Source organism: Budorcas taxicolor, chromosome 18, assembly GCF_023091745.1.
Source record: "Budorcas taxicolor isolate Tak-1 chromosome 18, Takin1.1, whole genome shotgun sequence".
Classification (NCBI taxonomy): domain Eukaryota; kingdom Metazoa; phylum Chordata; class Mammalia; order Artiodactyla; family Bovidae; genus Budorcas; species Budorcas taxicolor.
Window position 1 is genome coordinate 48,437,265 of NC_068927.1, and position 23,241 is coordinate 48,460,505.

The 23,241-nt window shown below is 36.9% G+C and overlaps 2 protein-coding genes, 1 non-coding gene and 1 pseudogene across 3 annotated transcripts in view; 3 read left to right on the forward strand and 1 right to left on the reverse strand.

Annotated features, from left to right (window-relative positions):
* LOC128063939 (uncharacterized) overlaps positions 1 to 23,241 on the forward strand; it is a 357,926-nt gene that overhangs the window by 196,052 nt on the left and 138,633 nt on the right. The gene's annotated exons all lie outside the window — the stretch shown is intronic.
* LOC128063581 (zinc finger protein 568) lies at positions 931 to 23,153 on the reverse strand. The gene is made up of 6 exons (XM_052656373.1): positions 23,131 to 23,153; positions 21,925 to 21,993; positions 16,081 to 16,139; positions 6,093 to 6,219; positions 5,734 to 5,829; positions 931 to 2,513 (listed from the first exon to the last, which is right to left on the reverse strand). The coding sequence occupies exons 3-6, from the start codon at positions 16,093 to 16,095 to the stop codon at positions 931 to 933; spliced, it is 1,821 nt and encodes a 606-aa protein (XP_052512333.1). The 5' UTR covers positions 16,096 to 16,139; positions 21,925 to 21,993; positions 23,131 to 23,153.
* LOC128064214 (small nucleolar RNA SNORA25) lies at positions 13,668 to 13,794 on the forward strand. Its single transcript, XR_008200934.1, has one exon. It is a non-coding gene; the product is annotated as a small nucleolar RNA SNORA25 (small nucleolar RNA).
* LOC128063583 (60S ribosomal protein L17-like) lies at positions 16,800 to 17,355 on the forward strand (annotated as a pseudogene).

Consider the following 23,241-nt stretch of genomic DNA (forward strand, 5'->3'; position numbering starts at 1 on the left):
AATTTTTTTCCACTCAACATTATTTTAGATAACAACCCATGTTACACAACACAGACCAAGTTCATTACGTGTAACTGCTGTATACTATTCCATTATTTTAATATCACATTTTATTCATTAGCCCTTCAATATATAGGTTGTTTTCTACCAGATATATATATTTCTTATGCATAGTTGTGAATTTCTTTAGGATGCGTATCCAGAAGAGAAACTACAGGGTCCTTTTAAAAAATGTTTCCCTGCCTCAAAGTCACAGACAGCATCCTGTTATTTCCTTCCAAGAAGTTCAGAGTTTGGCTGTTCACATTTCAGTGTTCAAATCCTCTGGAATTCTGTTACATGTTGTAAGGTTGTATGTAATTTTATTTTCCCCAGTATGGAGATTCAAGTACTCCAACTATTTTTATTGACTAGGCTGTTCCTCCTACTGATTTATGATGTCATGCCTAATACACAACAACTTCGCATATATTCACGGGTTTATTTCTAGGCATTCTATTCTGTAAAACTTTTCTATCTACCTATTAATGTACTAATATTACACACTATTAAATGACCATAACTTCGCTATACATATAGTATATGGTAGAAGGTATGTCCTCTCTGTTCTTTTTCAATATTATCTCAGCAATCCATAGACTTTTATTTATGAGGTTTAGAATCATTTTATAAAGATCCTAGAAAATTCCTGTTAGATGTTTGGAACTCTAGCAGGTCTATAGATTAAGTTAGGAAGAACAGACATTTTATAATATTGGGTTTTTCCATCTACATTCTCTCCATCTACATTCTCTCCTTTACTCCAATCTTTTGCCCTTCAATAAAGCTTTCAATTTTTTCCTAAGAATCTTGTTCATTTCTTGAGATTATGCCAAGATATTTTAAAGTTAAGTAAAGCTTGGGTTGAGTTTAAAAGAAAGTCTTATTCATTTAGTACACTCGGCGTTTCTCACCTGTATGACCTCTCTTATGTATAGAAAGGGATGCTCTTTGAGAGAATGCTTTTCCACATTCATTACATTCATAGGGTTTCTCACCAGTGTGAATTCTCATATGTATAATAAGTAATGAGCATTGAGAGAAGGCTTTTCCACATTTATTACATTCATACGGTTTCTCCCCTGTATGACTTCTAACATGAAGAGTAAGGGATGAGATTCGAGAAAAAGCTTTACCGCACTCATTACATTTAAATGGTTTCTCTCCAGTATGAATTTTTTCATGTTCAAGGAGGTTTTGTCTCTGACTGAAAGCTTTTCCACACTGATTACAATGATAGGGTTTCTCTCCAGTATGAATTTTTTCATGTTCTGTGAGATTTGATTTCTGACTAAAGGCTTTTCCACATACCGTACATGCATAGGGTTTTTCACCAGTATGAATTCTCTGGTGTCGGATGAGGTTTGACATCTGAATAAAAGCTTTCCCACATTCATTACATTCATAAGGTTTTTCTCCAGTATGAATTTTCTGATGTGTAATGAGATTTTCTTTCCGGCTGAAGGCTTTTCCACATTCATTACATTCATAAGGTTTCTCAGCTGTATGATTTCTCATGTGTACAGTAAGGGATGAACTTTGAGAGAATGCTTTTCCACATTCACTACATACATAGGGTTTCTCACCTGTATGACTTCTCATATGTATAATAAATACTGAGCATTGGGAGAAGGCTTTTCCACATTTATTACATTTATAGGGTTTCTCCCCTGTGTGACTTCTCATATGTAGATTAACAGATGACATCCGAGAAAAAGCTCTACCACATTCATTACATGCATAAGGTTTCTCACCAGTATGAATTTTCTCGTGTTCAATAAGATTTTGCTTCTGGCTGAAGGCTTTTCCACATTCCTTACATTCATAGGGTTTTTCTCCAGTATGAATTCTCTCATGTTCTATGAGATTTGATTTCTGGCTGAAGGCCTTCCAACAATCCTTACATGCATAAGGTTTCTCTCCAGTATGAATTCTCTGGTGTCTAATAAGGTTTGACATCTGAATGAAAGCTTTTCCACATTCATTACACTTATATGGTTTTTCCCCAGTATGAATTTTTTGATGTGTAATAAGATTTTCCTTCCTACTGAAAGCTTTTCCACATTCCTTACATTCATAGGGTTTCTCTCCAGCATGACTTCTCTCATGTCTGTTGAGGTCAAATCTATGACTAAAGTCCTGTCCACACTGATTACACTTAAAGGGGGTTATGACGTGGGATGAACAATGGTAAAATGGTTTCCCATACTTATTACATTCATAACTTTTCTTTTTTATAAAGCCTTTCTCATAACTAAATAAGTCTAAACTATGTTCAAAATCCTTATCAAGTGAGTCACATTCGAAGAACTTTTGTCTTGAAGTAACAATGTCTGAGTCCAGAGGAAATACTTTTGCAACATTTTTATATTCAAGGGCATTTTCCTTAATCAGAGTTTTCTTGGAGATGGATGTGACATTCCTCACAAGGGTTTCCTGTTGCTTCTTGATCTGTTCATCAACTTTCCAAACTTCTAAAATGGAGGACCAAAAATTATTACTTTTGAATATTTCTCCTACTGCTCTATTGATAACATTTCAGAAATTTGCTAAAGTGGGGGGACTTCCCTGGCAGTTCAGTGGTTAAGACTCTGTACTTCCACTGCAGGGGGTGCAAGTTTGATCCCTGGCTAGGGAACTAAGATCCTGCATGCCACGCAGCACAAACACATACACATATACACATACACACACACACACACACACACACACACACACAATAGAGGATTTAGGTAGGGAGAAGAGTGGGGCTGAAAGAAAAGAGGATGAATTTAAAGTCCGGAGTTACATACTGATTTGAAGGCAGGAACACATCTACATCATGAAGGTACATAAAGGAAAAAGGAGTCCATATGTAATTTAGAACTAGTTTCAATAATGTTCTTGAGGGCTGGAGAAGAGGAATTATATAAAACACAGTCCATAAGGAAATAAGAAAAAATAAACAAATGGAGGAGAAATCAGAATCCTTTAGAGAAGAGTAAAGAAGACATTTTCAAGAAGGGTGATCCCTAGGGTCAAATACAGAAGAGACTTTCCTGTTTCAACATGGTGGAATTAAACATCTCTATCTTCTCTCCTCTCTGCAAACATGAAGAATAAACAGAAAAAGAAATATGTGTTCTATTATACTAAAAGGCAGCTAAACTGCAATTCCAAAGTATAAGGAAAGTCAGAGGATAAACAGAAATAGGTGGAAAGAAACCAAGAAACAGTGGCTGTTATTTCTTGTCTCAGAGAGAAAGCATGGTGAACAGAGTTCTCCAAAACAGAAGGCACACCCTGTGGACAGAATGAATGAGTCATTTTTTACAACAATGGAATCTGGATGTGTTAAGTCTGCCTGGTGGAACATAATCATCTTGTTCTGGCCCTGTCAAAAGGTAGGAAAGATAGAACTAAATAGATGCAAATATCTGCGGAGATGCAAATAGCTATTATTCTCGTATAAGCAGGATATTGACATAGGAAGGTAGAAGAGAAACTGAATGTTAGAGAAAGCATGCAACTGATAATCTCTGATTCAGAAGTAGTAAAGGGAAAACCAACTCTTAACACAAAACTCTGTATGACAAAGGAAGTCGATACAAGCAACAGAGGCTTCCTACTAGCTCAGAGTATTTTTCTGGACAATCTGCAACACTTCTTCAGTAAACAGTGGGTCCAGCAGAAAAAAATCCTTATTCAAGGATGAGGAATGACAGGTATTCAGGTCTATATGACACTACAAGAACCAAAATATATGAATACAAAAGCTGAAAGGAAAAACTGATATTGACTGATCAATAAGCCTCATAAAGTTCTAAAGCTTTAAAGAAAAACAAACCTATGGGCATCCAGACAAACAAATCAAGTCATGTATGAAGGAAAACAATCAGGCTTCAGATTTCTCCAAGCAACATTCAAGTCCAAGAAGCAGTAGAGGACTATCTAAAGTCTTCAGGGAACTGTCTATAAAAACCTCTAGAGAAGACAGTGTGGCCTAAGAATTTTATACATAGCCAACTATCAACTAAATAAAAGGTTTTTTTAAAAAAAGATATTTTCTTAATTTCAAAATCTCAGGAACTCTAGGTCCCATTAAATTATAAGCTCCCTGAAGACAGGACTTTGTTTTTTTTTTTATTGTTTTATGCCCATGTCCAGAATAGTATTTTATCTATATTGTTACAACTATTAATGTGGTTTCCTTTTCCTTATATCTTCTATCTGGTTGTTCAAGTATACATGAAAACAACTGATTTTTACTTGTTAATTTGATACCTTACCATATCACTGAATTCTCTTTAAGTCTGTTGAAGTTGATTCTCTTATGTTTTAAGGGATATCATCTTATCATCTGTAAATAAAGATGGTTTATAGGATCCTTTCCAATTCCGTTAGCACTGCTTGTTTTCTCTTGTCTATTACTTAGGTATAAACTTGGTAAGAAATTTACAACAGGTATAAAGGAAACCTTGGAAAGCATTTCTGAAGGGTACAAAACAGGCAGATCCGAACAAAGACAGAGAACATGATCTTGGATAGAAAACCTTGACAGTATAAAGATGTCAGCTCACTGAAAGTTCATTTATACTTCTGACACACTCCCAGCAAAAAAATCCAACAGGTTTTTCCCTGGAAATAGATAATTAAATCTAAAATTCATACAGTGAAGGGGCTTCCCTGGTGGCTCAGTTGGTAAAGATCCACCTGCTAAGAAAATCCCACATGCTGTTGAGCAACTAAACCCCGGCGTCACAACTATTGAGACTGTGCTCTAGAATCCAAGAACCACAGCTACTGAAGCCTGAGTGCCCTAGAGACCGTGCTCTGCAACAAGAGAAGCCACCACAATGAGAAGCCCATGCACACCAAGGAAGAGAAGCAGGCCCCTGTTTGCTGAAATTAGAGGAAAGCCCACATAATAACAAAGACCCAGCACAGACCAAAAAAAAAAAAATTCCTTAATTCCTTTAATAAACTGTTCCACCTGAAAATAAAAAACACCAATAAACAAAAAATAAATTAAAAAATAAAATTCATATAGTGAAATAAACAAGAATAGTCAGCACGACTCTGAAAAAAAAAGTGTACTTAACTTGGAAAAAAAAGGGACTGAATGTGAAGGGTAAGACAGAGACTCACCTGTTAATGTTACCTTTTGGATTGTTAATATTTTTCAACAAAGGGTGTATATATTATATTTCAAAAAAATTAAAGGAATGAAAGGTGTGAATAAGCAAGGAGGAGGTAACAAACTGTAAGTCAGAGACTTTCAAAGCTATATTGGATTGTGAGAGTTGTGAAGTACAACAGAAAGTGTGAGTATTGTTACAAAACAAATCTGAAGCTTTTCAAAATAGAAAGAAGAAAAGAAATGAAAGGGAATTTAACTCAAATATTGAACACACAAAAAAGAAAACCTGTGAATACAAAGGAATGAGAAAGCTTAAGGATCATAGAAAGGGACACTAATCCTGAAAGTAAGGCTGTAAATGAGCTAGGAAGTTTTAGCATTTAAAATTTGAAAAAAGGAAGAGAGCTGCAACATAAGAAGAATAGTATCTAGGAGTGTCACCATAATTCAAGGCATTCATATCTTCTGTCATTCTAGAAGACTTAAGCAAATCTTGGAAAATGTGAAATGGCATCGACCTCCTGAACAACTGCTATGTGGCTTTCTCATTCAGACCTGCCTTTTCACTTATTCACCTGGACAGTGCCTCCCAAGCATTTCTTCTTCTACCACCCATGGCTCCTCTTCCTGCTCCAACTTGAAGATCACATCTGGTTTGGTGACTTGACAACCTATTTTGAGAGACAGCAAAGGACCTGAATGTTAATGCTGGAGACAACCATCCAGATCTTGGGGTGAGTCCTGGGGACTGGAGGGCCTATGAAAGATGATGGAGGAACTTTCACAATGACACAAAATAATTAGCATTTACTCTAAAGACTAGCACATACAATCATATGAAGAAAGGAAATGCTAGTTAAGGACATATGGCAAGTTGAAGTCTTCACATATTTCAAAAACAGAATTCTGTGTAAGACTGCAAAGCTCCCCTTACCCACTGTGACTAGGTTGCTGTAGTTCTCCAGCATCACATCACGGTACAAGTTCCTCTGAGCAGGTTTCATTTGCTGCCATTCCTCCTGGGTGAGGTCCACAGCCACATCCTTAAATGTCACTGTTTCCTGTTAAAACACAATTTGAAGTCATCAAAGCTAAACACTGTGGTCAAAACATGCAAGAACTCATTTAGATAGTATCCAGGGATCAGATACCATATATGCAGTTTTCTAATTTCTAAATACTTAATTTTGTATTTATACTGTGGGAGAAGATATACCATAATAGAAATACCCTGTAGGAATGTGTTATTACTGAATCAGCAAACTTATTAATTCATCATTTATTTTGCAGGACGCCGGAAACAGTTGTCACTGATTTGTACTGGGCTGTGACAGAGATGACACAGATATGATTCACAGGCTCAGAACCTGTCCAAGCAGTTGTGTGATCTAATAAGAAAGAGGACATGGGAACAGTAGGGAAGACAGAAGGTAAATGGGTAAATAAATGGTGGTACACCCAGATAAAGGAATATTACTCTGCTAAAAAGAAATGTGCTCTCAAGCCAGGAAAAGACATGGAGGAAACTTAAATGCATGTAACTAAGTGAAAGAAGCTGAGCTGAAAAGGCTATCTATGGTATGATTCCACTATACGACATTTTGGAAAAGGCAAAACTATAAATAGAAACAGTAAAAAGATTAGTGGATACCAGGCATTGGAGGAGAGGAAAGAAATGTGTAGACAGAGCACAGAGGATTTTTAGGTCAGTGAAAATATTCTCTATGATACTATAATGATGGATACATGTATATATGTGTGTGTATATGTTAGTTGATCAGTCATTTCCGACCCTTGGTGACCCATAAACTGTAGCCCATCAGGCTCCTCTGTCAAGGGAATTTTCCAGACAAGAATACTGGAGTGGGTTGCCATTCCCCTCTCCAGGAGATCTTCCGGACCGAGGGATCAAACCCTGGTCTCCTGCATTGCAGGCAGATATATACACACACACACACATACACACACACCCCACTCTTTATCAATGAGCTACCAGGCAAGCACCCATATTTATACACACACATATATATACATGTACATACATTTGTCCAAATTCATAGATTATACAACACCAAGAGTGAGTCTGAATGTAAACTATTGAACATTGGGTGATCACATGTCAATATAGGACCATCAATTGTAACAACTGTACCACTCTGATGGGGGATGTTGATAATGGGGGAGGCTATGCACATGTGGAGGCAAGAGGTATATGGAGAACTTTGCTGTGAACTTGAAACTGCTCGTTAAAAGCAAACAAAATATATATATATATATATATGTAAAGGGTTACAAACCATTACAAGCGGGATTTATCCCAGGAATGCTGATTTAACAATACTGATTTAACATCTGAAAATAAACTAATGTAATACACAATGCGGACAGAATAAAGAACAAATTCATATGATCATCTCAACAGCTGCAGAAAAAGCACTTGACAAAACCCAATACTTTTTCATGAGAAAAATGCTTACACCTGTTAAAAATAAGACAACAGGCCCAAAATGGAGTCACTTATGCTAAGCCTCACGTCACCAAACTGAGACTTAATTAGTTTCAGCCTCTACTAGAACTGGACTATTAAACTAGTCAAGCAGAAATCACCTGATGATCATTAGTGAAGTAATCTGTCTGACAGACCCTATCATCCCCTAAGGGAAAGTAATCGGGCCAGAACCAATTTGCTTTTTGCTACTGTAACTTCCTTGCCCCTCTCCCTCTGCATGTAAAATTAACTTGGTATAGCTCCTCAAAGTTCCTGTATATCTGCTAGATTGGAAGTTCTCTGACTCATGAATCATGAAATAAAGCCAGTAAGATCTTCAAGTGAAGAGGAACTAAAAAGCCTCTTGATGAAAGTGAAAGAGGAGAGTGAAAAAGTTGGCTTAAAGCTCAACATGCAGAAAACTAAGATCATGGCACCTGGTCCCATCAATTCATAGGAAATAGATGGGGAAACAGTGGAAACAAGTGTCAGACTTTATTTTGAGGGGCTCCAAAATCACTGCAGATGATGACTGCAAAATGACTGCAGCCATAAAATTAAAAGACGCTTACTCCTTGCAAGGAAAGTTATGACCAACCTAGATAGCATATTGAAAAGCAGAGACATTACTTTGCCAACAAAGGTCCATCTAGTCAAGGCTATGGTTTTTCCAGTGGTCATGTATGGATGTGAGAGTTGGACTGTGAAGAAGCCTGAGTGCCAAAGAATTGATGCTTTTGAACTGTGGTGTTGAAGAAGACTCCTGAGAGTCCCTTGGACTGCAAGGAAATCCAACCAGTCCATTCTAAAGGAGATCAGCAGTGGGTGTTCTTTGGAGGCAGTGATGCTGAAGCTGAAACTCCAGCACTTTGGCCACCCCGTGCGAAGAGTTGACTCGTCGGAAAAGACTCTGATGCTGGGAGGGATTGGGGGCAGGAAGAGAAGGGGACGACAGAGAATGAGATGGCTGGATGGCATCACCGACTCGATGGACATGAGTTTGAGTGAACTTCAGGAGTTGGTGATGGACAGGGAGGTCTGGCGTGCTGTGATTCATGGGGTCGCAAAGAGTCGGACACGACTGAGCGACTGAACTGAACTGAACTGAACTGAAGATCTTCAAAATGTACTCAAGTTGAATTTGTATTTTAACACACCCTTTGACTTGGTCCATGTACTCCAGTGATCGGGCAAGTGAAGAGCTTGCCCCAGGAAGCTGCTGCCCGTTCACCAGAATGAACACAACCTGGAGGAGCTAGGAGCCCATCCCACAGCCTGTGTCAAGACCAGGTGATCTGCAGCCCAAAGCAGAGCCCAAAGTCCACAAAGTCAACCTGCATAAGAATAAAGACCTGTTGTTCTACTCAGAAAAGAAGCAGAAAAGCTGAAAAGAAACCTGATTCAACACATAGTTGATTGAAAATTTTTCAAAGAACTAAGCCCTCAAAATGAAACTGGATTTAGATATTTTTACTGGTCAACAGGCTGTAGAATCCGACATCATGAGTTCAAATCCTGACCTCAAAATTTACTAATTGTGTGGGAATTCCCTGGAAGTCCAGTGGTTAGGACTTGGTTCTTTCACTGCCTTGGCCCAGGTTCAATCCCTGATCAGGGAACTAAGATTCCCATTAGCCTCTTGGCATAGCCAAAAAAATTTTTTTCTTTTTCTTTTTTTAATGAATTGTGTAAACTCAACAAATAGCCAAATTTGAACCTCATCTGTAAAGCGGCATTTTCCTCAAAGGGGTGTTATGAGGACTAAATGAGACCAAAAACATGTGAAAAACGCAGAACTGAGCCTAGCACCCAGTAACCATTTAATAAATGTTCAGGAATAAATAACCCTTATTGGGCTTCCTTCGTGGCTCAGACAGTAAAGGATGCACCTGTAATGCAGGAGATCTGGGTTCGATCCCTGGGCCAGGAAGATCCCCTGGAGAAGGAATGGCTACCCACTCCAGTACTCTTGCCTAGAGAATTTCAAGGATAGAGTCTGGTCCATACGGTTGCAAAGAGTCAGACATGACTGAGTGACTAACACTTTCACTTTTCATGGAATATGAACCATTAAAAAAATAGGTAACAACAAAAACCGTATTTTTCACTACCTCTAGTAAATTACCATTAGAACATTTTTCCCACTAACTAGTGTATGAGCATAAATTTCATATCCAAAAAGACTTGACAGAAACTGTAAAAGAAGTAACAAAAGTAAATATGGGTTAATTTCTAACTGTATACAATGATGAATCAGTGCTTTATAACAGTCTATTTTTCCTAAGATATTGATGCTCTTTACATGTATATATGCCAATAATTCCATCTTTGGAGCAAGGAACAAAGGGGATTGTCAAAAAACATAAATTTAGTTTGTGTCATTAAATTTTTGTTCCTTTTCCTATCAGACAGAACCAAGAAAAAGATGAGAATCACTCTAGCCCTGACAGGAAGCCTTAACATTTCCAGAAGTCCTGCTGGTAATCACAGCAGTCTCCTTCTCCTTCATTTTTAAGATACTTAATATGATGAATCTTTTTTAAAAATAAAGTTTACAGTGAAGGCATAAAGGTAATTACATCAATTCTATGGTGTATATGCTGACTGGCAACTTTTTGTAAAAGGATATTTTTTCCTTAAAGTTGTACAAATATTAAATAAATGTTATTCTTTCTAAAACTTGGAGCATAACACACAGTATTTTTTCATGTTTTTTTCTTGCATATTATATATTTTTATTTTCCAAATGTCTTCTACACTCAGCTTGAACAGAACTGCCTTATTCTAAAAGGTGTATTTAGAATATCTGAGATTTCAATAAATCTGAAGATTAAAGAGAATTCATATTGATTTAATAATGACAATTTTATTTTTAAAAAGTATATATTAAAAATTTACTCAAATCTTCTCCTAGGTCTCAGTAATGTTTTAAAGGTTTCTTTCTCCCATAAACATCTTTTTTTCCTTTAGGATTTTGTTATTACTCTTAACATCTTTCTTCCATTTTATTTTATTCATTTTTAAAATTTATATATTTTTGGGCTGCCCCACAGGGTTTTCAGGATCTTAGTTCCCCAACCAGGGACTGAATTTTGACCATGGCAATGAAAGTGCTGAGTCTTAACCACAGTACTGCCAGGGAATTCCCAGCTTCCATTTTATTTCTGAACTGGTTGTGGTTTGTATTAGTATATAGAAATGCTATTAATTTTTGCATATTAATTTTGTGTCCATACTGTTTTGAATTCTCTTGTTTCATCTTCAGGTGTACACACACATAAATGTATCATCTAGAAATAATAATTTTGTATGCACCTTCCCAACTTTTATCTTTTTTCTCTTTTCTATATGTATATAGTTGTGATGGCGGTCTAGTCGCTAAGTCATGTCCAACTCTTGCAAACCCACAGACTGTAGCCTGCCAGGACCCTCTGTCCATGGGATCCTCCAGGAGAGAATACTGGAGTAGGTTGCCATTTCCTTCTCCAGAGGAACTTCCCAACCCAGGAATCAAACCCCAGGTCTGCATTGCAGGCAGATTCTTTACTGACCGAACTATGAGGGAAGCCCTATATGTATATAGAATTTTAGTAAATAAATGTGGTAGCATGAGCAATCTGGTCACATTCCTGACTTTAGTAGGAATATGTCTCATTTTCCACAGTAAATATGATTCTGGCTTTTAGCTTATTATGTACGTAGAATGATTTTTTAAAATATCATGTTAAGGAAGTATCCTTTTACTTCTATTTTATAAATATATCCTCCTAAAAGTCTCATATTCTGATTTAAGAAAAATTAGCAGTTCTATGGAGCTGATTATATTTTTTTTTGAATAGGATAAATTATATTAGTGGATTTTCTTAAAATAAAACATCTTTGTGATAGAAAAAAATGTTTCAATTATTCTCTGATTACAGATAGTCCCTAATGTACAATAGTTTGACTTACAAATTTTCAACTTTACAATGGAGAGAAAGTGAAGAAAATGCAGATAGCTCAAATTTTTAATCTTTTCTCATGTTAGCTATATGTAGTAGAATATTCTCTGGTGATGCTGGGCAGTGGCAGCAAGCCATAGTTCCCAGTCAGCTGGATGACCACAAAGGTAAACAACCAATAAACTCTTGCAACTATTCTGTACCCACTCAGCCATTCTATTTTTCATTTTCACTACAGTATTCAATAAATCACATGTGATATTCAACACTTTACTATAAAACAAGCGTTGTGTTAGATGATTTTCCACAACTATAAGCCAATATAAGTGTTCTGAGCACACTTAAGGTAGGCTAAACTAAGCTACGACGTTTGGTAGGTTGGATGTGCAGGCTAAATCCCTTCAGTCATGTCTGACTCTTTGTGACCCTATGGACTGTAGCCCACCGGCTCCTCTGTCCATGGGATTCTCCAGGCAAGAATACTGAAGTGGAATTTGTAACAATAGCCAAATTCTTCCCTGGAGGAGGGAATCTGGCTATAGTTTGCTTCAAAATATTGCTCATTTTTTCCACAAAGGATTGGGGTCTCCATGCTGCTTGAAGGGAATATTTTATCCCCAAGCTTTCAGCTACTTGAGTAATTTTAGAGGTAAAGGCAGGTTCAGTATCACTTTGTATAAACTGAGATAATCCGAAATGTGGGATTATCTCCTAAAGCAAGTTTTTTGTTACCTCCGAGACCTGTTCTGTCTGTGTGGGGAAAGTTTCTATTCATCCAGTGAATGTCTTCCACTACTAATAAATATTTGCATCTTCTGGACTTGGGCATCTTATTAAAATTAATTTGCCAATTCTCCTCCATGTTGCTTCCTCGGTGTTGAATGGGTCTAACTAGTGGAGAAGGGGGTGACGCTGTTCTAGGATTATTCTGTAAACATGTTATCACATGATTTGGTAACCTGAGCCACCACCATTTTTATTCCTTTGCTTACAAACAAACTTTGCAATAAATTCCAAAGGGCTTTCCAAAAAGCCTTGTATCCATAGTGGGTGGTTTCACATAAAGTCTTGATTACTTTCCATTGCTGAACTTGTGGAAACATAAGGTCAGATGTATTAAATATTATTAAATATATTTTCAATTTATAATGTTTTTAAATTATGATGGGTTTAACAGATATAAGTCAGGAAGGTCTGTAGTCTATAATTCTTTGCAATTCCAATTAAAATCCGAATGGGTTTTTTTCCTTAGATAGGAAATAAACTGATTTTAAAATTCAAAGAGAAGTACACAGGTCCTAAAGTAGCTGAAAAATTTCTTAAAAACTAGAACACTGTGCAGATCCCTGTCAATCAAACAGGGTTATTATAAAGTAATTAAAACAATGTAAACACATATACACACACAGAGTATAGTATTGGTATAGATGTAGACAAATAGATTAAAGAAACAGAATAAAGAGCCTAGAAATGGGCTTCGTTGGTGGCTCAGTGGTAAAGAATCCACCTGCCAACAGAGGGGACATGCATTTAATCCCTAGTCCAGGGAAGATCCTACATGCTAGGGAGCAACTAAGTCTATGCACAACTACTGAGCCCACATACCACAACAACTGAAGCCTGCGTGCTCCAGAGCCTAAGCTCAGCAGCAAGAGAAGCCACTGCAATGAGAAGCCCTAGTACCGCAACAAAGAGTAGTCCCCGCTTGCCACAACTAAGAAGCCCGAGCACAGCAATGACGGCCCAGTGCAGCCATAAATAAATAAATAAACCTTTAAAAAGTAAATAGCCTAGAAATGATTAAGCATGTATATGGTAAAAGTGGCATCACAAAGGAAGTATTTATTTAACAAACAGTATTGGAACAACTAGTCTACATGCAAAAATAATTTTACTGATATAATTAGCAGCCAATTCCTACCTTGGGCCAATTACAAAATTAAATTCCAGGTGGATCAAAGACTAAATATGAAAAACAAAGGTTTGAAAAGAAACTATCCCTATATTATAATATTAAGAAAGATATCTTAGAAAAGACAACATTGGCAACTCATGAAAGAACACTTCATTAATGTTGCACAGGTCATTTCAAAGAGGGCTTATGAGACCAAAACCAAGAGCTCTTAATGTTGTGACCAAAGATTGAAGTTCTCCATAGAATATAACAGTCACTCAACAGTGCTATGTTTTCCTGAGGAGATAAGATTTAACCACTCATATACAGGATTGGTGATATAGGAAAGTAGAAATAAATGTCCCCCAAGTTTAACAACAATAAAAATTAATGTTGCATATTAATTTTGATTGAATTCTTATTGTATGCCATATCTATCATAGGCTAGATATAACTATTCAAATTTAAAGTTTATATACAACAAAAGATACATGATAATATGTAACTGACAAATTAGCAGATACCTGCATAAATCCTAATGCTGAAGCAGGCATTCTTAAAATTTCTTAATTTCAAGTAGAAAAAGGACTAACAACATAAAATGGACAAATAATATGAACAGTCAATTGGCAAAATTTACATTTCTTCACTTAGGAGTGGATTTCCATTTGTATAGTATCATAAGAGGGTGGTCCTAGAGTCAGGCTGAGTGGGTTTGAATCCTCTTTATTATATACTTCATGCATGAAGTTATGAAAGTTTCTTAATCTCTGTGCTTCATTTCCTTTTTCTGTAAAAATTAAAATAATATCGACTTCACAAGCTTCTGGTAATGATTACAGGAAATAAGCTATGTACAGTTTATAGCACAAAAAAACTAGTACATAATAGGTACTCAATAAAGCTATTATACTTATTGCTATAGAATAAGCTGCCATGGAATATAATTTTAACCATATTCTAGAATGAATTTAGGTCTGCATGTCCAGAAACATAGGCAGTCCATTTCTAGTTGATAATCCAGACCAAAACGTCTGACTCTGGCATCTGAGAGGAACTACATAAATTTTTTGAAAGCTTAGAGTATCCTATATGTAGATCACAACTCGTTACCTCCAGGTTTTTACTTTCTAAAGAAAACTCACAAGGAACTATTTGGAATCCTCTAAAGGATAATCATTACCCATGAATTCAAAATACATCTGAAAAAAAATATCTATCTATACAAATCTGACAGTCTGTTTCTTTGTGACATTTTAATGATATTTTAAAGTATTTACTGGCCACTTGCATTTTTTCCAACTGCTTGCTCATGTTCTTCACCCAATTATCTATATTCTTAATTACTGATTTTTAAGAATTATTAGTTGTTTTCTTTTTAATTTTTGGCCACATGCTGAGGCATATGGGACCTCAGTACCCCAACCAGGGATTGAACCTACAACTGCCACAGTGAAAGGTGGAGTCTTAACTACTGGACCACCTGGAAAGTTCCAATATACTTCTATGTTACAAAAAGTGTTTACAGTTTTGCCTTATTACAGTGTTTATGGCAGGTTTATTGAAGACAAGGATTACTTTTGTGAACATGAATAAGGCATCTTCTCTTTTATCAGTTTTATATGCTAAACTAAAAAAGTAGGCCAATGAATACAGTTAACAAAAGAAAGTGATATATATAATAATTATTAACAATATTTATCATTTATGGAACACTTACTTGTGCATTTAGCCCTCCCAATATTCCTATGGGATAGGTTCTATTATTATTACATTTACAGATGACATAACTAAGGCCAAAGAGATAAAGAATAAAGAAACTTGCCCATAATCATGCACTTAGTAAGTCACTCAGCCAAGATTTGAACCCAAGTCTGTCTAGGCCCAGAAAAATCACTCTGCCAAAAGGAGAAATAACTGGATGAGTCACAGGATCATATGATCAACAGAAGTGCATATGTGTGTTTCAAGATGGAAAAGATACGAGCTGAGAAAAAAAGAGCCAGTAAAGTGGGAAATATTTAAAATATAAGAGTGTGAGGGATTCCAGAGTTGGAAACAAAAAGAATCAACAGCAGAGGAAAATGAGTCATTTTGTAAAAATATGAAGAATACTGTCATCTTTTGAGACCATTAAAAAAAAAACATGAAGAGCTATGGATATCAGAACCACAAAAAATTTTGTCATAGAATATTAGTATATATTTTAGCTCAACTTTAAAAATTTCAATGAAGAAAATATTAGATCATTTTAAAGAAGTATTCAAATTACTCTGCCATATAATTCTAATTTTAACCTATGACCAAGAAAGACTTTTAGTAAACTGAGTTTAAAATCATTAGAATTATGGAATTGTTTTGGATTTCTTTTTGATCTGGGTGTCAATGAAAAGTTTTTTTCTTTCCTGAATTATAAGTTTTTTTCCTCAAAAACAGCGTAAGCTATCAGATGAACTTTATGTTTCAGTTTGCTTTTGCTTTGTGTTTTTCCTCACCATGATTTTTGACTCATTTTTTTCCAACTTACTGGTAGGTTAAGGTAACTCATTGCAACTGGTTGTAAAATAATACAGGAAACAAATACATGCTTAAAACATACAAGAGAACTGGCCATATCCTCTTCTTCCTGGAAAAGGGCAGAGTCTGGAGAATGCCAAGCTGAGGAAAAAGAAATAAAAACCTATTTACTTTGAAGCTCCAGATAAAGGACTACAGAAATCTTCAACATCAGCTACAAGATTACCTGTAATGACCCTCAGAGCTTTGAGAAATATTCACCACCACCAGGCTACAGACACACTGAAATGTACACAGATGGCTTATAATTTAATCCTATAGAATTCTATGGGAATTTCTAGAGGGCTAAGTCTAGGGTGCCCAATGAATCTATTTCCATAGGATCCTGATATAAGGATCCTATTCCTAATAGGAGACATATTAAGTACATAATAATAAATAATACAGAGATTTAAGGATTAAATTATTTATGAAGTACTATAAAGAATTTGGAAAAACTTTAATCATATACAGGTTATAGGCACTGTGGAATATTCATATGATGAAATGAAATACAGTTATAATTCTAAAGACATTTTAAAATAACTTAATTGACATTTTTTACCCTAAACAATTCAGGTCCTTCAGGTTAGAAATCAAAGACTGAACACTTGTATTTATCTCTGTTCTCTCTGAAACACAAGCAAAATCAAAGAAACAAAAGAAAAAAATCTCACAAGGACAAAGAATATAGAAGACTTTGACAGATAAGAGATGTCAACACTTCCTTTTCCAGTAAGCAGCCTCAGGTGACCTCTAAAAATGGTGGGCTATTCACTCGACCCAGAAAACCCCACAAAATCATGCAAATCAAGAGGTTCAAATCTTTGTGTTTACTTTAAGAACACTCGTGAAACTGCCCAGGCCATAAAGGGTATGCATATCAGAAAAGCCACCAAGTATCTGAAGGGTGTCACTTTAAAGAAGCAATGTGTGCCATTCCGTCGTTACAACAGTGGAGTTGGTAGGTGTGCGTAGGCCAAACAGTGGGGCTGGACGCAGGATCAGCAGCCCAGAAAGAGTGCTGAATTTTTACTGCACATGCTCAAAAATGCAGGGAGTAATGCTGAACTTAAGGGGGTTAGATGTAGATTCTCTGGTCATTGAGCACATCCAGGTGAACAAAGCCCCCAGGATACAGCACAGGACTTATAGAGCTCATGGTTGGATCAACCCACACATGAGCTCTCCCTGCCACACTGAGATGATCCTTTCTGAAAAAGAATGGATTGTTCCTAAACCAGAAGACAAGGTTGCACAGAAGAATAAGATATCCCAGAAGAACCCGAAGAAACACAAACTTATGGCCCGGGAATAAATGCGGCAAAAAATAAATGCAAATAAAAGTTTAAAAAAAAAAAGAGAGAGAGATGTCAACAAAATTTTGAAAGCTAGAGAGCAGACAGATGACTGGTTTCTAACTTAGAGAAGGGTGAAGCTTAACTGAGCCTCAGGTTGGGGAAATCATGGCAGAACACTTGAAAGCCTCAGGAACAGAGGCACTAGTTACTTCTGCAAGCAGGAGATTGGGGTGGGGCTGAAAAACAAGGACCTAAATATAAGGTGGGGTTGAAGCAATGTAGGGAAAATAAGGGAATTAAGTGAAAGTTGTCAGATTGAAAGATGACGTACTCCCCTCAACTTTTTTCCTTTGTTTGCCTCCCAGTGTTCCAGCTTACACTCCTCAATCTGCCTAGGACTTCTTGCTGGGAAAACTGACTAGCTCAAAAGAAAATGCATATAGATCCTGACACTGGTCAACCTTTAACTTCCAACAAAACACCATATTAAAAAGAAGGGAAAGAACAGTGGGTGGGAGTCAGGATCGGGAGAGGGTGATGAGGAAGGGGTTACGCAGAAAACAGAGATAAATCCCCACCTCCACTGTCAAAAGTCAATAGGAAATATCTAAAACAGAAATCAAACATTAGCAGTATGAGGATGTTATTCAGGAAAGCAGAGCTGAATACCAGAATATCCAGAAAATAAATGTTCCAAGTAGTTGCTGATGGCTAGTGGGAAGAGGGTATGGGAAGTAATGGAACAGGAAACTTCTGTGTGTGTGTGTTTTTTTTTTTGAAACTTTTGTTTATAGTTATATATTTAACAGCACTTAAAAAAAATCAAAATGTATTTAAGAGAAATATAAATTACATGAAAATTTTATTTAAAAAGCACTTATCAAGTGAATAGAAACCATCGACAAAGGGACTTCCTTGGTGGTCAAGTGGCTCCATGGGCCCAAAGCAGGGGGCCCAGGGTTAATCCGTGGTCAGAGAACTAGATCCCAAATGCCTCAACTAAGACCTGGTACAGCAAAATTATAAAACAAAACAAAACATGACAACAGTCAATAACTTGTGTAATTTCTTGGTAGGAGTACTGAACTTCTCTTTTTACATCCTCTCTCCTAAATTCTGCTCACCTCTGAGCCACCTCACCTGTCCTTTCCATCATCCGAGTCAAACGCTTCATTGTCACACTGCTACTGTTGATCTCTGAAGGTTAAAATGTCCTTCAGTCCTTCCACAATCCATACAGAGGGGTTAAGATAGGGTGCAGGTCTAGCAATTCCAGGGTCCACTCTATCTCAGGACTCCCCAGCTGGTGGGGAAGGTCTCAGATCAGGAGCTCTCCTTCCATAACAGATACCTGCTCTTCATGCTTCTTTCTCCTTACATCACAGATCTGTCTTATCTTTGTGGAGCCAGGACCTGTGGGTTTATGATATAAATTCAATTTACCTCATGTCTTCTCACTGCATCCCTATCCCTATGGGAACCAGCCTTCAAGGTGCCCCCAGGGATCACTATCTTCTGGTATTCATGTTTCTCATACACCCCTCCCATACTGAATAGAGTTGACCTGTCTAACCAATAGGATATTGCAGAATGACAATGTGTGACTTCCAAGGTTAGGTCATAAAAGACATTGTTGTTTCTATCTTGCACATTTTTGGATCATGTACTTTGGAAGAAGCCAGCTACCATGACATGAAGATATTCAATCAGCCCTAGGGAGAGGCCTGTGCCAGCAACCAACACCAATTTGCCAGCCATCTTGGAAGCAAATCCTCCAATCCCCATTAGCCTTCTGATGACTGCAGCTCTGCCAACAACTGACTGCAACTTCATGAAATACCTGAGCCAGAATACCCTCCCCACTTCCCACAAAAGCTGAGATAATGTGTTTACTGTTGTTTAAGCCACTAAATTTTGAGTTATCTCTTTATACAGTAATAGATAACTAATATAGTCCCAAACAACTGACTTCCTTGCTTCTAATTCACAGTCCCTGGGGTCACTGACCAGAGATACTGAGATAGCAGGAGTTTGGAAGACAACTCAGACTGAGCAACTCATGTTGAACCAATAGAAACACCAAGAGTCTAGAAACAAAGGGGATAAAAATAGTCACGTTCACATAATATCTCCTCCTCAAATATCTTTTGTGAGCATAAAGGTATAGGCCTAATGCAGTGACAGATATAAAGCTGAGTCAAAAAACATTCAGCTTTTCAGGAACCCCAAACTTGGAGTGAAAGAGAGCTGCATTAAAAGTCCAGCTATTTCATTTCTTATCTATCTTGACAATTGAGGTAAATAAGAGTTGCAACTTAGAATTCCCATACTCATTTGAAATGAGAACTATACTCATGTCACAGTGACACTGTCATATGACATTAATTTATCATCTATGGTAAAAAAAAAAATCATACACAAGAGAGGAGACTAATCCTTGTTCTGTATGACAGAAAAGAAATAAAAACAGAAAAAAAAAACATTCAATTATAATAAATTTTGAGAAGCATTATGCCTGGGATATACTCCTAATATCCCTCACACCATTTCTGTGTTTTTCCAAAGTCCATTATCACTAACAAAATTATATAATTTATCATGCATGTTGTCCATCCCCTCATAAAATACATGAAAACAGGGATTTATTTTTGTCTGTTTTGCTCCTATTAGTAGGTGCTCAGAAAATATGTTGATAAACTGGCATAGCCACTAGGGAAAACAGTATGGCAGTCACAAAATTAAGAACAGAATTAATATACAATCCATAAATTCCACTTGTGGATATATAGCCAAAAGAACTGAAAGCAGGCACTTGAACAGGTATTTGTATACTCATGTTTGTAGCAGCATTATTTGCAATGGTCAAAAGATAGAAACAATCCAACTGTTCATTAACAGAGGAATGGATAAACAAAACATGGTATGTACAATCAATGAAATACTCTTCAGCCTTAAAAAGGATGGAAATTCTGACACATGCTTTAACATGGATGAACCTTAAAGAGATGCTAAGTTAAAATAGTCACAAATGGACAAATACTGTATGATCTGGTATACAGAGTACATAATGAGGTAGCGTCAAATTCAGAGAGATAGAAAGTAGAATCGTGGTTGCCTGGAACTGGGGGATTGTTAAGAACAGGGACTTATTATTTAATAGGTACAGAGTTTCTGTTTCACAAGACAAAAAAGTTCTATGGATGGACAGTGGTGATGGTGGCATAGCAATGTGGATATAATGCCACTGAACTTGAAAGTGGTTTCAAGAAGACTTGAAAATGGTTAAGACAGTAAATTTTTGTAGGTTTTTTTTTTTCCTTTATTGAGGTATAACTGATTCACAAAAAACTGCACAAGTTTAATGTATATGTCCTAATGAGTCTGGACATATGTATCTATGATACCAATACCGTGACCAACGTACTAAACATATCCATCACCTCCAAAAACTTCCTTGGGCTGTTTAGTTTTTTCAGTAAGAACACTGAACATGAGACCTACTCTCAACATATTTTAAAGTGCATAATACCATTTAAAAAATATAGGTACTATGTCGTACAGGTCTCCAAAGTATATTCATCTTACATAACCAAAACTTTGCACTCACTGGAAAACAATTTCCCATTTCCCTCTCTCCCAGCCCCTGGCAATAACCATTCTACTCTCTGTTTCTTTGAATCTGATTATTTTTGATAGCTCATATGAAAGACTTTTATTTTTGATAGCTCATATAAAAGAACTGTGTAAAGAAAAAAAAAAAAGAACTATGTAGTATTTGTCCTGCAACTGGCTTCTTTTACTTATTTCATAATGTCCTAAAGGTTCATCCATGTTGTCACAAATGACAAGATTTACTTTTTTCTTAAGGCTGAGTAATATTCCCATGTATGTATATGCCACATTTTCTTTATCTATTCATCTGTTAATAGAAAGATGTTTCCATATCTTGGCTATTTCAATAATGCTTCAATGAACATCAGAGTAAGGATATCATGACAGCAAATTTTATGTCATTTGTTATGTTCTCTCTACTTTCCCATAATTTTAAATACACACACATACACACAGAGTAGGCCCTTGAACAACATGGGTTTGAACTGCATGAGTCCACTGATACACAGATTTGCTCTCAATCAATCATATAACAGTACTACTATACAATCTGAGGTTGGTTGAATCTGCAATTGCAGAATCTATGATACACAGAGCCAACTGTAAAGTTCTACTTGGATTTTTGACTGAAAAAGAAGGGGAGGGGATTCACATCCCCATACTGTTCAAAGGTCAACTGTATATCATGGGCAAATGAAATACTACTAATTTCAGGTAATTAAAATTAGAGGAAAGCAATATTTCAGATAAGAAAAACAAAAAATGGGTGGATAGTTTGGAGCTCAAGTGTTCTAAAATCTTATTTAGTTTGTGTTTTGATAAACATGCATGTTAAAAATTCAAGGATAGGAAACCAAAGCAGTGGAGAGAGAAAAGGGGATAAGGTAAACCTGCTCAATTAAAAAGAAGGCATAGCAGAAAATAAAGCAAATTTTTATCAGCAACCACAATAAATGTAAATGAATTAAACTCACCTATTAAAATAAGTCAAACAGGATAGAAGGGGGGAAAGCCCAGCAATATGCTCTTTATAAGAGGCAGACCTGAGTATAAAGACATAAAGGGAAGGGGTCGTAAAATGAAATTCCTGGAAAATACAGTAACAAAACCCAAAAACAATATTAACAGACAAAAGAGAACTGTGGACTAAAAGACATTCACCAGGATAAAGAGGCATGTTTCCTCATGATGCAGATTGAAATCTTAGTCCCAATTCTTCACCCACCTCTAACAGGATTAGACATTCACATTTTTTGCCATCTAATTTTGCCTTGCCCTCTAACTGTGGGTATAATTAATGTTAAGCTCAGGCATCTGTAACATTAGTATACTTGGGAGCAGAGGTTTTTATGATTATCTTGTACTCTGGTGATCCACCAAGAGAAGAACATGCCCTGGTAAACACTGTCCTTTTTTCCTGAGTTGCATAAAGAACACACGTGGAGCAGGTCTGAATGGATTCTGCAGCCCAGCCCCCCAGGCAAGCCCAGCCTACATAACCTGAACACAGAGATTCTGCAAACCTGTGAATAACAGAATAAATGCTGTTGCACGCCACTGAGTTTAAAAGTGGTTTGTTAGGCAGCATTACTATGATCACAATAACTAATACAAATAATAAAAGAAGCCATAGGAAGATGAAATAATACATCTGAAAAAGATAACCAAGGGAAACTGGAAAGTAACAGAACAGGGCTAAGTATGGCTAGGGGCGGGGTGCAAAGAGGGCTGGGAAGCAGACTAAGAAAGAATGACCAATAGGGAGGAAAGACCACGTGAAACCAGATACAGAAATTTCTTTCAAGCGGTTGCCAATTATGCCAAAAGGCGACAACAGAAGTCAACTGAGGTAAGACAAGAACCACTACACATCACAATCACAAACATTTCGTCACATTCACATACACTGTACATCTGTCTGATAATCACACAGACAACACCGCACGTTATCATACATCACAATCACAAACATCACATGACACAAACATCCCATCACACCCACATAACCACACCCCTCATCCTCCTCACATCACAATCTCTCTCTCTCTCTCACACACACACACACACACACACACAGAGCATTGAAACGCCACAGGCCGTCATAATGACACACACACTCTAACTCTCCACCAGTTTCTTTTTCTAAGAACTCCAACCACCCTCCAGGGGCGTCCTCCCACCCGGAGCACTCCGCACTGCCACTATTCCACTCTGGGCCTCCTTAAAGGCTCCGCGCGCCAGCCTCGTTGCTTCAGCCAAGAATGTTTCAGGGCCTCCTTAAAGTCCCGCTC

Bases quoted from the DNA above. Each gene is read 5' to 3' on its own strand.
- LOC128063581 (XM_052656373.1), bottom strand. The intron at 5,830-6,092 runs GTAAGGGGAGCT...CTCTCAAAATAG, and splicing joins CAGCAACCTAGTCACAGTGG to GTTGTCAAGTCACCAAACCA. The intron at 2,514-5,733 runs GTGAATAAGTGA...CCTCCATTTTAG, and splicing joins GCTTGGGAGGCACTGTCCAG to AAGTTTGGAAAGTTGATGAA.